The 14,382-nt window shown below is 38.9% G+C and overlaps 1 protein-coding gene across 2 annotated transcripts in view; it reads right to left on the minus strand.

Moving 5' to 3' along the window:
* LPP (LIM domain containing preferred translocation partner in lipoma) overlaps positions 1 to 14,382 on the minus strand; it is a 619,196-nt gene that overhangs the window by 218,606 nt on the left and 386,208 nt on the right. For both annotated transcript variants that reach the window (XM_006897069.1, XM_006897070.1), the window contains exon 5: positions 2,435 to 2,561. In XM_006897069.1, coding sequence (XP_006897131.1) covers positions 2,435 to 2,561 — 127 coding nt within the window. The remainder of the gene's footprint in view (positions 1 to 2,434; positions 2,562 to 14,382) is intronic.

Raw genomic sequence — 14,382 nt, forward strand, 5'->3', positions numbered from 1 at the left:
TCTCCTTGAAAAGCAAAAGAAAAACTCCCTCATTAGTACACAATCCCCCCCACACCTCCCCAAACCCCACCCCCTACCCCCGACTTTTAAATTAGTAACCTAATGTGCCCTATTAGTCATTCATCAAAGGCACTCTCAAGATTGGCCCCACTCCCATCTCTAATATTTGCTTATTACAATATGAGGACTACAATCTAATTGGTTTGTTCAGTATTACCTCAAAATTGTTTACATTAGAAATAACTCCACTTGTCTACTCTTTCCACTTCTAAGTCTTTGCCATAAATAAAAAACCTTACTCAAAGCCTAATTACTGCATACACATCTCTATTCTTGCCTCTCTTTTTCTGAAATCTCAATGAATATATTTTGGTGGAATTCCTAGTAAGCCACCTGTAAATATTAATTTTGTTTTATTTTGAAATATTAAAATATTGTACATAGATTACATACATCTTTAAAGGTAAGTTCATATCTAACAATCTCCTACTTCCCCACAATACATATGGCAAAATAGCCTGCACCTACTAACAAACCAACACACTTTCTCTCATGAAATAAAATTTCCTGGAGTACTTTATATCTCAACTTTTATTCTGGTTATTCAAGCTAGTTAGAGAAGAATCAAATCAAACTCATTGCTGTTGTGTTGGCACCTACTCATAGCTGATCCCCCAGGAGGTCTACAGAGGCTGTAAACAGCAAGGGAGGAGATTGTCCATCTCTCTTCCTTGGGACAGCAAGTGGAGTTGAACCGCCTGCCTTTGGGCTGGCAGCACAACTCTTTATCCTCTTAGTCCATCAGAATTCTCTTAGAAGAGAAATGTTGTTACTGTCTTAGGGGCTGTTAAGTCTAGTATAACATACAGCAACCTTATAAACAACAGATTTGAATCCTGACCTATCCTGTGCTGTCTTCCTTATCTCTGACACACTTGAGCTCATTGAGGCAGTCACTGTGTCAATCCATTTCATCCAGGGTCTTCCTTTCTTTCATTGACTCTTGACCTTTCCAAGCATGATGTCTTTCAAGGAATAACCTCTCCTAACTTAATGCCCAAAGTATACTTCCAAAGAGTATTCTTACTGCAACCTCTCACAGACTAACTTATTCTTTTTGTAGTCCATAAATATACAGTACTCTTCTCTAATACCAGAGTTCAAAGGTATTAATTCTTCTGTCATGTGTTCAGATGGATGGCAAGTGATTGAAAAGACCATGACCTGAATCAGGTACACTTTAGTCTTCAAACTGACATCATTGCTCTCTAATAATCTGGAGAGGTCCCTGACAGTGTACTTTCCCAATGCAGTAAATCTCCTGATCTGACTGCTGGTACCAAGGGTATTGATTGTTGATTCCAGTAAAATGAAATCATTAACAATTTCTATCTTTATCCATCGCTCATGATGCTGTTTATTTGTCCAATGGTTATAATTTTTGTCTTCTTGATGAAAACATGCAATCTATATTGAAGTCTATATTTTTACATCCTTTACTTTACACTCAGCCACAGATCTCTTCTTTACGGATCCCTGAGCTGAAACCTTTCCTAAATATCAAGCCTGGATAGTCAAACCTTTCCTAAATACCAAGCCTAAGATAGTCCTGGAAAACAAAGATGTTCTATAATGTATAGTTGTTTTCGGAGTTCTTAACGTATATTCATTGCATAATTCATAATTCAAAATTTTTTATTGCTTTATAGTTTGTTGCTATGATATTTGAAGCATATATACTTGGCTATGCTACCATTTCATTTTCAACAGTAGTTGAAATCTCAGTTAAAACACAGACTTTGGGCCCTTCTAATATGACTTGTAAAAAAATTATTAGACTCCAATATAAACCATTCTTCTATTATAACAAGAAAACAACGGTATACCTTTAGTGTACTTTTAAAAATGTTGCATACCCACCGTACCTCACAAATGGCAGACAATACATAAATCTGCATTATGCTACTGGACTGAATGGATTACTGATTTTATGAGTTCAGCTGTGTGTGATGGGACATGTCAAAAACTAGAAAAATCTTGTTCTGGAGCTGGACAGAGAAAGTAGAGAGTGTTCAGGGGTTTAGTCAATTCCAAATTCCATAATTTGTGCATGAATCTTTAGTTGAAGAAAAACTCAGATATAAAAAAACAATAAATATACTTCTGCTTAAAAAGGTACTAATTGCCAATAAAGAATAATTTCAGACAAGTTTTTACCTCAAGTAACTTTATGTTATCACTGAGATTTTTATAAAATCTAAGCAGGTACCATATTTATGATAATCTCAGAAAGAAAGTCCCAAAATTGTTCAGTTGGGGGCGTACGTACACCAACTCCCATGCATCTAGACTTAAACACTTTACCAGCCGGGCTAATAATATTCATCTTAGTAAGGTCAGAAGCTAAAAGCAGCCAATGCTAGACTCCACTCACCAAAGTATTCATCAGCTGGTGGATTTTCCATGTCATACAACATCTTCTTGGTCAGATGCTCAAGTTCATCTTCTGGGCGGAATGAGGAGGGAACGGCTGGAGGCCCCACTGGTCCTGGATGTCCACCCTGAAAAGCAGAAGACATGGCAACCATTTAAATTCAATGCAGACATCAATAAAATTGTCAGCTTAAAGAAGCAGTGCATTGTATTGCAAAGGAGGAAGCTCCAGTTAGTCACTGGGAAACCTAAGCTTTAGAAACAGTTTTAATATTTATTCTAGTACCTGACTTTAGAGAAATCATTTTATTCACTTGTGTTATGCAGCGAAGACATCTATGATGTTTTAGAAATCTGTGTTTACAACCGTAGGAATCTACCCTTCAGGAGGGACTGTCAGATAGCAAGTACAGTAAATTACAACATAAAGTAAAATTATTCAGAGTTCCTGTCTTCAATAATTCACAATATAGAAAGAAATGAACATGAAAATAGATTATTAGAATGAAATATTAGCTCAAAAACACAAGTATGAATCCAGTGCTCTGAGATGGGAGATGACAGAAAGGAGATGGAATCTTAATTTGATCTTGGAGGATAAATTGCATTTCATATTACACCTGAAAGAAAAGGAGAGAGAAGGACAGAAAAAGGGAGAAAGAGAAGAAGGAAGGAAAAAAACATTTTCATGAACAATGTATATATTCTAAAAAAAATGGTTTTCAGTAAAAGTACTAAGAAACATTGAAGGAGGTGTAAAGTTAGAATTCCCTGAGTGAGGCAAATAGTTAAGAATTCAACCAATAGCTGAAAAATTGGTGGTTCAAACCTGACAAAACTGTCTTAGGAGAAAGGCCTACAATATATTGTGTTGTTGTTGCTGTGGAGTATGACTCATAACGATCCTCTGAACAACAGACCTGAGCTCTATCCTATCTTATGGACTCTCATCATCTGGCACAGATGAACCCATTGCTGCAGTCACTATGTCAATCTATCTCATTGGAGGTCTTTCTCTTCCTCCCTTTTGCTGGCCTTCCATCTTTCCAAGCATGATGACCCTTTCCATAGAATCGAGTCTCCTAGCAACATGTCCAAAGCATAAGAGAAGAAGCTTCACTCAATTTGTTGCCAAGGAGTACTCTGGCATGTCCTTCCAAGACATGCCTATTGTTCTTTTAGCAATTTAGAAAGATCATAACTTGTAAAACCTGTTAAATCTTCACACATGGAGTCTCCATGAGCTGGGATGGACTTGATGGTGTTGAGTTTTAGAGCTATAACAAAGCTAGAGAGGTGAACTCAAGTCTATGCTAAGATTTTATTGTTAGGCAACCAATAAATATCAGTAGGTTTTAAGAATAGAATTGACTTTAGTAAAGTTGTGCTTCTAAATATCAAACCTGCACCACAGCCAATAATGCCTTAAAAATGGCAACCAGACACCATATTTCTGAGAAATTTAAAGGTTAAAACACAAATCAAGGGCACTAAGAGTGTGTTGGTGGTTGAGACTGAGAATTGCTTTTCCAAACTTGTTCACTCTTCTTTCCAGGTATAAAGCTGTGCTATGTTTCCCACTCTCCTCTGTTGGTGTATGTGGTCATGTGAGGCACAGGATGGAAAGAGTGTGGCCCTGATATTACCACATAAAGGACAGTCATTCAGGCAACAAACACTTTGAGGCAGACTGGAAAGAGATATGGGCAGAGATTAATGGTTCAAAGTTTTGGCGAAGTTGGTGGTTTACATTTTTCCATTTCTATGTATTTTCCCTTGTTTACAACAAAGATTATTTTTCTGAATTACACAAAAATAAAATGCTGTTGTCGTTGTTGTTGTTATGCACAACTGAGTCAAAACCAACCCATAGTGGGCCCTCCAGCAGGTTTTCAGATGCAGTTAATTGCTTAGGAGGAGATTGTCCATCCTTCTCCCACAGAGCAGCTGGTGAGCTCGAACTGTGTGCCTTCAGGGATTGCAGCACAGTTTCTTTCTTTTTTCAAATGTCAAGCAATAGAAAATGTCTGCTGGCATTTGCACCTAGTTCTTTACTAATCCTGGAAAGGCTTTGAATGAATAGAACTTTCCAATGGGATCATCATCCTCATCAACTAATCGTCACAGAATTAGAATTTACAGATAATCTTCCAGCTAGTTTTCAGAAGCTGCAAATCCCATGTGAATAGAATGTCTAACTTCCTCTGAGGAGCTTATAAATTCAAATCACCAAAGCAGCAAACTTTGGGGCACGATTTCCTTCAGACTAAGCAACCAAAGATCTCATCAGTGGGGTCCCTGATAAAATTTTAGATGAGACTACATTAAATTAGGACTTATTCCTGACTTGGATAGAATGCTTGGCAAAGAAAGAAACTCTGCTGGTTTAAAAACTTAAGCCAAATATCAGTGACTATCCCCATAATATTTCATGGTACTTTGAAGAATTTTATATATTACATGAAAATCCATGGCACAGAAGACTTGATTATGAAGAATATGTCTATATGCTTGTGGTAGATTTCAGCTAAGCTTCTCAGTTAAGACCGAGTAGATTAAAGATTTGGTTACCAACTTCTGAAAATTAGCAAATGAAAAACCTCTGTGGATTGCAACAATCTGAGCACATTCTGCCTGGGATCACCATGAATGGGAGATCCACTCAGTGGGTGCTAAGAAAAACAAATTGTTCTGCCTTTAACTTGTCCTGTAACTGCAATTCCCTGGACCTCTGTCTTTATGTGTAAAATGCTTTCAAAATTAATGTACTTATTCTTATTCTATTCCATCAGAGTTTTCAAAAGGCTGGTGAAGGGTACTGAGTACCACAGACTGCCAAAGGAACAAGAACAAAAAAAAATCTGTCTTGGAGAAAGTGCAACCTGGGTGTTCCTTGCACAGAAGGATGATAGTAAACTCATTTCACATACTTTGGGCATGTTGTCAATAAGGGTTAGTCCTTGGAAAAGTCATCAGGCTGGGAAATATGGAGGACCAATGAGAGATGATGACCTTCAAATGAGGTGAATTGACACAATGGGCTTGAGCATGGTGGAGATTGTGAGGATGGGGACAGAATGAGCTTTTGATCTGTGGCTCATAGGGTTGTAGTAAATGCTATGGCCCCTAACAACAACAACAACAACAACAACAACAACAACAACAACAACTATAAATCAGATATGTGTGCATGTGTGTGTGTGTGTGTGTGTGTGTGTCCCCCTAATGTGATAGGTATACATTATGGATATTGACAGTGAAATCACAGACATTCACTTTTACAGGTACTTTGTAGTCTATAAAAACAGACACATACTGAGTAAGTGGAAACCTCATTATTACAGAGGTTTCCACTTACAGATGTGTTTAGGCCATTTGTCAGCATCCTCTGAAACAATCCAGAACTTCATTCAGCTTTCTTAATCTGAGTAAGCAGTGGGCATACCGCAGGGTTCCTGCAGCCTACTGAACTTTCACTATATGTGGGACATAAAATTAAGAACCTATAAAAGTTAATTAACCCATCTGACCATCACCCTGGTAGGATGGAGAAGTCAGACTCTCATTGTAAATGTTAAAGCAGAAAAGTGTGATAAACTGCCTCTGAAATCCCACTGGGGGATCAGCTATGGGTCGGTTCCAACTCTACGGTACACAGCAACAACAAGGCAAAAATCAGCAAAGACTCCGGATGAGGGGAGAATGAACCAGGGACACCCAACACCTTGAATCTTTGCTACCACCTTTAAATATGAATTACATTTCCTAAAGAACTATTTTGCAAAATGTTAACAAATACCTGGTCACCATTTCAGCCCCCTGATTGACTCTAGTTGTTGTTTTTATGTGTTATCTATTTGGAACTGACTTATAACTGGCTCTCCACCAGATATTGAGAGGCAGTAAATCACACAAGAGAAGAATGATCGTCCTTATCCCATGGAGCAGCTGGTGGATTTGAACAGCATACCTTTGGGATTACAACACAGCTTCTTACCATTAGGCCACCAGTACTCCCTATTGACTCTGTTAGTAGCCTCTTGAATCCTTCCAGGTGGTTGATTTCTGAGCTCCTCGGTGCTCCACACATAGAACTTAGTGCAAGTCTGAACCTTAGCGGCAAAGCACCACCCCATCAGATAAAGCACACCAGGGAAAAAGCAGGCACGATATTCAGGAAGATTACATGATAATGAATACTCTATCACTCTGGGTACCAGAGCTGCTCATTTTTCTTGTCCATTTGTAATGATGTACAAGAGGTTCCTTCTCTCATAGGGAAAATAACTTCAATTATGTGTTCTTGAAAAAAGAAACATGGAAATTATCTTCTTTTCAAAAGGTAGAATTAGCCCCATTTTGGAGCTGAAGGCCTGCCAGAAAAAATACATTTCTGATATTTTCGTTCTTTCCTTCCCCCTATTTAGCTGTGTCAAGTTTGCAGTTTGCAATTTCCTGCGGCTGCCTCTTCTTTCTGACTCTCACTGAATTAGCATCCTCTACTTCAATGTCTCCCTGTGTAATGGAAGGAGCCTTCCTTTTGGCCAAAGGTAGATGGCGGCTGGATTCTTAGTCTGCTTCAGATTAAAAGAACTGGCCACAAGGCAATGAGCCACAGAGGACTAAAGGAGGGTGGGAGGATTGCCTACTTTTTAACAATTAGAAACCCACAAATAAAAATTCCTCACAGCTTCCTGTCAGTAGAAAAGTATGCTCTTGGTTTTTCTATTCATAAATTCCATTTCCTTGAAGAATGAATGTTAAGTGCACAAAAATGAAAGACTCAGAAATCTGCCCTTTAAAAGTTAATTTCTAGACTTAAAATCTCTTCCAGATAGCCCTCAATTTTAAAAATTGTATTTTCCCCTTTTCATGCCATGTATTCACACTTTCCAATCCTCTTGTCTTAGGCCACATTTATTTGGAATGCTAGTTAAAGACCGTTGACTCTAAATTACAAGACAGTGGGGCAGCAGTAAGTAGCATGGCATTGTGAGGAAGGGGCTGGGCCTCCAGTGAGGCAGTTGAGGTGGTTTTACTAAGTTTGGTTTCATGATGATTCAAGTTGAGCTGAGGAAAAGTGAGCTTTCTCAACGTACCTTCTTCAGCCTCCATGTCTCAAAGTATCTAGGCTTAAAGTATGCTTCATCTTACAGCCTGATGACTACTGTTGTTGAACTTGTTGTTGTTACATGCCATTGAGACGACTATGACTCAAAGTGATCCTATAAACACGAATGAACCTTGCCCTATCCTGTGCCATCCTCAACGTGTCCAGCACATTTGAGCTCATTCTTAGAGTCACTGTGTCAATCCATATCACTGAGGGTCTTCCTTTTTTACTCTCACCCTCCACCTTTCTAAACATGATGTACTTCTAAAGACCAGCCCCCTTCCTCTATGACTAGGGCATTTGCTTAAGTTCCCCGAGTGCTTGTTTCCCTATTGTTGGTTTTTCATTTATAAACTGAATAATAACACCCAACTTAGAAGAAGCCTCTTCATACAATATTAAACAAATAATGACAGTTATAATGACTGGGGGAAGGTAGTTCATAAACCACTCAATAAACATTGTTTTTGTTGAGGAAGTGGAATGCTTGGAGAGTGTTATCTCTCCACTTTTCCATTTGCTAATAAAGTACTTCAGTGTACTATACCCGAGATGTACATTAATTATGGCTTTAGCAAGGAATGTAATTACTTCGAGTACCTTTTTATATAAAACTTGGAATACATTATATTTGGTGAACACAAGCTTTGCTGGCTCTTCAAATTATTAATCTCTCCACATCACAACCTTTGACATCAGAAGATAAATAGTAAAGTTGGGCTTTATAGGAGCTATTCAAAAAAGAGCAGCTTCTCCTCAGGGTGTCCTGCCTGGATGCCTGCTCCAGGCATGTGAGGTCCAATCCCATTTGGTAGACAAGAATAGGATAGAAGGTGTCAGATTCTCAGGATTAAGAAGCAGCTAGGTCAAAGGATCTATTGCAAAACTAGTACAGAGTTATTTCACTCCTCTTTCTATATTCCCAAGTAGCCCTTTCTGTTTTATCAGTGATGCAAAATGATAGGTGAGGAGAAGATACTGAGTGAGCCTTCTCCCTCTACATATACAACTTGCTTTCTCATTGAAGGATAACCCACCGGGGACTACACAACATATAATTTCTATTGACAGGCATCACCACAATATGTTTCATAACATAAATTGTTGCTGTTGTTGCTACGTGCCACTGAGCTTGTTTCAACTCATAGAGATCTAAGGTTCAGCAAAACGAAACACTGAGTCCAGTGCCACTTCAAAAGCCTTCTCTGCTTGAGCCCATTGTTGTAGCCACTGTCCTTCACCTTGATGGACTTTGTGCTGGTCCTCTGACTTTATCAAGTATGGTGTCTTTGTCTATAGAGATGGCTCTCTTCTGATAATATGCCCAAAGATGACTTCTGGCCCTTTTAGTTTCTAAGGATCATTCTGGCTACACTTTTCCCAACAAATAAATGAAAAGAACAAAGTATTAGTTAGGGTTGTGTTTTCAAACTAAACTATGCCATAGCCTTTTCTTTAGTATTCTTGTGGCTGACAATGACTTCCTTTAATATTTCTTCATTTGATTATTATAATAATGCATAGGGCTAGTCGCTCTAAGGGGGAACTCTGGTGTCATACTCTGTAGGGGTTGCATTGCCAACCCAAAGACTGTGTATCTCTGGTATAAAACCACCAGCAACTCTGAGTAATCTCAAGCCACATGATTTTTATAGCCCCCAACAAACTGTGTTGGAGGGTGAGAGAGAGAAAGAGAGAGAGAGAGATGTTGTGCAGAATGGTTTTACCACAGTCCACTGCATTATCCCAAAGAGATGTTATCCTTAATCACATACTGCAGTTTTAACCACGTGATATCAAAGAAACACTGTAATGTTTCTTCTACTTGAGTTGGACGATGATGGTTCTTTGTAAATCACTATCTGTTCAATATGAGATTTCACCAAACCCTTATTATTAGACATTTAGATTGTCTAACACGGGAGAATGTTTGAATAGTACATGGTACGATTCCAAATGTATAAAAATGTATTGCAAGATTGCCAGCACATGTTTCTATGTGGGTGTAGTCAAATTACTCGAAGGAAATATCTCAAAATGCTAAGAAGGCTTGTATCAGGAAGGTGGGATTATGAATAATTTAAAAATTCAGTACTTTAAAAACTATATAAATAGCACATAATTTTAAAAAGGATGGTCCATGAAATCGGAAAATAACAATAAATTACATTTTATAAAATATGCAGTTCCAGTCTTTTCCTTGGAATTTTTGTGTACGAAACCAAGACACTTGCAAACGCTAATGTGGATACTATTTTTAGGAAAAAGAAAAGGAGGAACGACACCTATCTTTTCAGTCGGATATATACAGAATCTCTTTCCTATTGTATAAGCTGTTTCTATGTAGTGGGCTTCACAAATGCCTGAACGTGACACACACACTGAAATAATATGCAAATCAACTTTCCGTTTTCATATGCAAACATGACGCTTGGCACATCACTTTCCGTGGCTGAGGTAAATTTCTGTTTTTGAGATTTTCGTGGGAAATGCAACCCAGCAAACAAATGGTTAACTCCCCACATCTCACCTCACACGTGGTGGTTTTCATTTGAGTCAGAAGGGGTGCTGGCTTTGCAATCCAAGGTACTTTGGATGCAAAGAAAGAATATGAGTTCTGTTCTCTAACAGTGCCATAGGAGGCAAACAAGGCCCTCTGCAAGATGTACTCATCTTCCTGATCCAATTTGATTTAGGGGCCTTGGTAGGGAGGCAGGCAAAATATGGAAGTGAGAAGAGCATAGAAAATGCATTTTGCTTGACCTGTGAAAAATCAAATCAAAGTATCTCCGCATGCAGGGATTAGCTGCTAGCCAAAGACAAAGAAGTGGAAGGGAGTCAAAAATCCCTCTTTTCTGGGAATAACAGTGGCATGGAATGTGCAGCTTCTGGCTTAGAGCTACATTAAATTATCGACAGATATTACTAAGTAGACATTAAGGTGGTCATCAAAATAAGTGAGGGACACTGAATCACAAGACTTTATAGTCCTGTCAGGAGAAGAAAGTACAGAACTGAAAAATAAAATAACAAAGCAAAAATGATATGTTCATAGTGACCAGTAACTATGGTGTTCTGTTGTCTTGTTCTTTGCTGTTCAGCTGTTTTTCACTCAAGGAGATACAGTCTGTGACAGCTCATTACAAAGCTATAGTATATTCTTGACTGAGATGAATACAAGCAGATCAATTAGCATTTCTTTCCATGGCACTTACTGCTAAAGGGGCTTGAACCACTAACCTTTAATAGAATGAACAGTTTGCATCACACAATCAATATGGCTTGTTTCTAGTTGCCTTGGAGTCTATTTTAACTCATTGTCATCTCATGCAACAAAACAGAACTGCTCTGTAGTATTTTCAAGGTTGTGACCCTATGAAGCTAACTGCCAGCTCTGTTCTCCTAGAAGTCTCTGGGTGGGCTCAACTTTCAGCTAGTTCTTAACCATTTGCACTAACCAGTGACTCCCATCATCGTGCTAGGGTCTGCCTACCTGGGTTGAATTCCATATCTATTACATACTAGTTGTGTGGTTCAAACAAGGTATTTAATAAAATATTAGCTACCTCTACCGTAAAATGGGATCAATAGGATTTAGCTTATAAATGAAATAAGATATTTGAAATCATGTATAGACTGTACCAATTAAATAACAACTTACTATTATCCATGAGGCTAGGTCACGCTTGTATAAATATCGTTATCTATATCAACAGGTGTCAAGGTTGCAGAAGACTAGAGCAAGCAGGAGGATAAGGCACTTAGATTAGGACATTAGGACATAAAGAGTAAAATTCATAGAATCTGAAAGGTGGGGTACTGTATCGTGAAGTTGAAAACTCTTCATACCGGCATGTTTCTTAACTGACAGCAAGAGACCCAAAGGCCAAAAAAGCAGTGATTTTAAGAATTTTTTTCCCCTTTCTCTCTTTTGATATTAAAAAAAAACCCCAAAAAACCACAAAACCCAAAGAACGGACAAGTCACTTGGTCAAAATCATCCCCATTGGAGAAAGTGGCAAAGCTGGGAGTTCAACATGAATCTTCTGATCCGAGCTCAGTGTTTTTCCACTAATTTACAGCTGCCTCTATCTACTCATTTAGAAATATGAAACTTACATGATCTATCATAAAGGTTAATCAAGACAGTCAACCTCACTGATTAAAGCAGGATGCTAATTATACCAGAGACCGGAGACCAATGCGGCCCCTTTTACTTTCAGAAACATTGATTGTGGTGAAATGAGGAAAGTGTGGGATTCGGAAGCAGAAAAAGCTGGTTCCAATATCAAGTTCTATCACATCTTGAGAGAGCTCTGGTGGCCGAAGTGGTAAGGAGTGACACTGCCAACCTAAGAGGATGCGGTTTGAATCCACCAGATGCTCTATGGGGGGGAAAATCGGCAATTTCCTTCTATGTGATTGACAGCCTTTGAAAACCTGCTGGAGGCTCAAGTATTAGTCCTGACTTAAGGACACATAACAATCACAACATCACTTCTTCGGTATAACATTTCACAATTGTTTTTCTTTTTCTGAAAAAAAGAAAACAAAACCAAAAAATTGCTCTTGGTAGTCATTTTGATAAATGGAGAGAGGGCAGGCAGGGAAGAGGGGAGACCTCCCCTTCAGGTTATTATAAGCAATTCCTAAGATGGTCCCTCACAAGTACTAATATTTAACAGGACTAATGATTATTTGTATTAAAAGCTCACACACAGTCTGTCAGATCCGAGTCATGGCTGCCTTTCAAATGTGGCAGGAAGGTGGATGAGGGAATGCGAATGACTCAGTGCCATTCATCAGCACCACAGCGTATTGGGAAAAGGCACCACTCGATACTGAATCAAAAGCCCAGAAGCATTTAATATTTCTAATCTATCACCCACCACAAGTAAAATAAGAGTGATTTTAATGGAAGGAACGCGTCACCCCTTTCCATGAACTCTGAAAGGCAGAAAGACTTTAGCATTTAATTTATGTGTTTATTGATTTATAATTTATGAGACTGAACATAAGCAAGGTAAACTAAGTGCTTAACAGGTGCCAGGCAACGTTCAAAACACTTTACGTGAAATGACTAATTATTCACCACGCAGCCATGTCAGGCTGTTGTTATCCTGAATTCACAAATCAAAAATCGGAGATGCAAGGCTGTGTTGATGCAAGTGAAATCTGGAATTTGAACCTTGTCAAATCTACAAAGTGAATGTCAACCACTATACAAACTGCCTCACCTGCAGGAAAACAGAGAGATTCTTATAGTACATCTACTTCACAATCCCAAAGGCATGCGATTTAAGTTCACCAGCTACTCCATGGGACAAGGTTGGACAGCCTTCTCCCGCGCCACTAGCTGCCTTTGAAAATCCACGGGAGAGTCATCTGAGAGTCAGTTCTGACACTACAGCAAACAACAACAACTTATTTTTATGGGCATTCAACTACACAGTCATGAACTATCAAGGGATCTTTTAGGGACAAGGATGCTCAGATGGCGTAGTCCATAGGAAACTACACAGCTAACCCAAATCTCAAGACTCATTGGTAGTTTGAATCCACCAGTGGCTCTGAGGGAGAAAGATGGACAATCTCCTCCCAGGTGATTTACAGACTCAAAAACTAAGTGGAAGATGAGCTATGACTCAGTCTGAATTGATGGCAGTGAATTCAGGTTTTAGGAACAAGGTTATGTACAATAGATGGTTTGTTCTCTGGGTCAAAGATAGAACAAACACCTAAATTCATAAGCAATTTTCTGAGGACAACTTTGAGAAACATGGCCTTTTAAATATCCACATTAAATGATTTTGCAAAAGACAGAACTATCTTTGAAGGGACCATTCCATTTCTTTATCAACTGGCGATAGAAACTAAGGGGTTAATACCAAAGTTTATAGTCAAACTCACTATCATTTAGTTGATTCCAATTCATCGCAAACTTCCACTGGCTTCCGAGGCTGTACATCTTACATTTGTCAATGAGAGTAAGAAATAGCACAGCTCTTATAGGTCTGTAATGAGAGGAAGCTCAAAATAATATAGACACTTTGATATGAAAAGCCCAAGGACAGGCAATGACATTCCCAGTGGCCAAAGGGATATTGTTATCTGCTTACACATGAATATTAACTAACTATCCCAGAAGTTTCCCAGGAACTTAGCCCTCGCCGAAGTGTGTCCACCATTAATCTAGTTAGGTAGTCCCTTAGTTTAGGAGATATTTGTAGATCTGATGCAAGTTGCAGAGACAGAGGGGTAATGGGGTTCACTTGGTTGTAGATGAGTCGCTGCTCTCATTTTGAAAAGGACAAATATAAGGAGGGGAACTGAGTTGTGCAAGGTCATCTGGAAAGTGAGAGGTAAAATCCGAAAGAAAAGCTCCACTCTCAGAGGCATGGCTCCTTTTTAAACTAGTTTAGTCCACGTTCCACTGTGAAAGATTCACTGGGAACAGTGACGCATACTTTACGCCCTGTAAAATAGCTCATTCTTGGCAAGAATTTTGGGAACCTTAATCTACATTTATGCAGCATTCTGAGATCCTGAGATGGAAGTTGCTATAAAGTGAAAATTATTGCTGTTATTCTCGGCGAGCCGACACAGACTGACAACAGCTGGCACCAACAGATGTGGTCCATGGAGAGTTCTGTCAGCCGGAGCTGGGGCTTCGCTTCCCAAGTCTCCTTTTCCTCGACTAGCAAAGAGGGTTTCTTCACAGTCTATGCAGCCTTTATGGGTTTCTTGTTCTTGTAGATTAATTCAGGGCCCTAAACAAGCTGATCTTTATCCTGTTTCTGTTCTTTCTTCTGTTACATTTTCCTAACATGAATCTT

This window comes from Elephantulus edwardii, unplaced genomic scaffold, assembly GCF_000299155.1.
Source record: "Elephantulus edwardii isolate Elephantulus edwardi_28Jun2011 unplaced genomic scaffold, EleEdw1.0 scaffold00199, whole genome shotgun sequence".
NCBI classification, from domain to species: domain Eukaryota; kingdom Metazoa; phylum Chordata; class Mammalia; order Macroscelidea; family Macroscelididae; genus Elephantulus; species Elephantulus edwardii.